This window comes from Parus major, chromosome 28, assembly GCF_001522545.3.
Source record: "Parus major isolate Abel chromosome 28, Parus_major1.1, whole genome shotgun sequence".
In the NCBI taxonomy this organism is placed as follows: Eukaryota; Metazoa; Chordata; class Aves; order Passeriformes; family Paridae; genus Parus; species Parus major.
Genome location: NC_031797.1, coordinates 3,650,036 through 3,651,615, shown reverse-complemented (window position 1 = coordinate 3,651,615; position 1,580 = coordinate 3,650,036). Strand labels below are relative to the sequence as shown.

At 65.3% G+C, this 1,580-nt stretch overlaps 1 protein-coding gene across 1 annotated transcript in view; it reads right to left on the bottom strand.

Annotated features, from left to right (window-relative positions):
• Positions 1–1,546, bottom strand: part of LOC107215382 (F-BAR domain only protein 1) — a 5,304-nt gene extending 3,758 nt beyond the window's left edge. The window contains exons 1-4 of the mRNA XM_015651491.2: positions 1,355–1,546; positions 679–753; positions 455–596; positions 33–377 (exon numbers count right to left, since the gene is read on the bottom strand). Coding sequence (XP_015506977.1) covers positions 33–377; positions 455–596; positions 679–753; positions 1,355–1,407 — 615 coding nt within the window. The 5' untranslated portion in view covers positions 1,408–1,546. The remainder of the gene's footprint in view (positions 1–32; positions 378–454; positions 597–678; positions 754–1,354) is intronic.
• Positions 1,547–1,580: the final 34 nt, after the last annotated feature.

Below are 1,580 nucleotides of genomic sequence, written 5' to 3'. Positions count from 1 at the left end.
AGGTGACAGGGATCACTGTGGGACAACAGCACCATGCAGGGAGGCTCAAGAACCACCAGGGAAGAGGAACAAGAACCACCACGAGGGCACCACTGAAGGGGACTCCGGGACCATCGGGGACAGCACAGGCGGCACCAACCACCCAGGGACCACCCAGGGACCACCCAGGGACCACCCAGGGACCACCCAGGGCAGGGGGTGACGGGGACACCGGGGGCTGTCACCTTGTCGATCTCCTTCTGGCTGGTGCCCTCCTTGCGCAGCCGCTCGTACTCCTGGCACTTGCTGTGGTAGCTCTCCTTGGACTTGGGCAGCAGCTGGGCCACGCCGTGCAGGAGCTGCACGGCCTCCAGCGTCCCCGCCACCTCCTCCTTGGACTGCGTGGGGACAGCGGCGTGGGCTGGCTGGGGACAGCAGCGAGGGGACGAGGACGGGGAAGGGGGGACGGCGCTACCTTCTTGTGCACCCGGCCCTGCTCCTCGCCGTAGCGCGAGATCTCCTTGATGAGGTCGTGCAGCTTCTTCATCAGCTCCAGGTGGCACAGGGCCAGCTTGTCCGAGGAGATGCGGAAAACCTCCCAGAGAGGAGCGAAAGTCCTGCTCGGGGAGGTGGGAGAGGGTCACCACGAGGGTCCCCGGGGTCCCCAAAACCGCCTGGAGGAGCCCCAAACCCCCGTACCCCAGCTGGGTCCCGTTCGTGGCCATCTTGGACAGCTTCACCATGGCCTTGGCGTAGTTCTCCTCGATGGCAGCCCTGGGGTGGTGGGGAGAGGGATTTGGGATGGAGACAGGGTTTTGGGGACCCTCCCAGGGTTTTGGGGACCCCCTCAGGGTTTTGGAGACCCTCCCCCAGGGTTCTGGGAACCCCTTCAGGGTTTTGGGGACCCTCCCCCAGGGTTTTGGGGACCTTCCCTAGGGCTTTGGGGACCCCTCTCCAGGGTTTTGGGAACCCCCTCAGGGTTTTGGGGACCCCCTCAGGGTTTTAGGGATGTCCCCAGGGTTTTGGGGACCCCTTCAGGGTTTTGGGGACCCCCTCTCAGGGTTTTGGGGACCCCTCAGGGTTTTGGGGACCCCCCCAGGGTTTTGGGGACCTTCCCCGGGGTTTTGGGGACCTCCTCAGGGTTTTAGGGACCCCCCCATGGTTTTGGGGACCCTCCCCAGGGTTTTGAGGACCCTCCCAGGGTTTTGAGGACCCCCTCTCAGGGTTTTGAGGACCCTCCCCGGGGTTGTGGGGACCCCCCTCAGGGTTTTGGGGACCCCCCTCAGGGTTTTGGGGACCCCCTGTCAGGGTTTTGGGGACCCCCCTCAGGGTTTTGGGGACCCCCTCTCAGGGTTTTGGGGACACCCCCGGGTACCTCTCCCGGACGAAGTCAGCGAGCTCCTTGGTGGAGATCTGCCCGTGCTTCATGTTGTGGTACAGGACGTCGAAGCCGTGGTTCTTCTCTCCCTGCCAGGGGACCCCCCCTCAAATCCCAAATCCCAAGGGACCCCCATTTCCCCGGGACCAGCGTTTGGAGAGGCCCAAACCCCCCCGGGATGGGGGTGCCGAGCCCCCCACCCCTGCCCAGAGCCGGCCCCGGG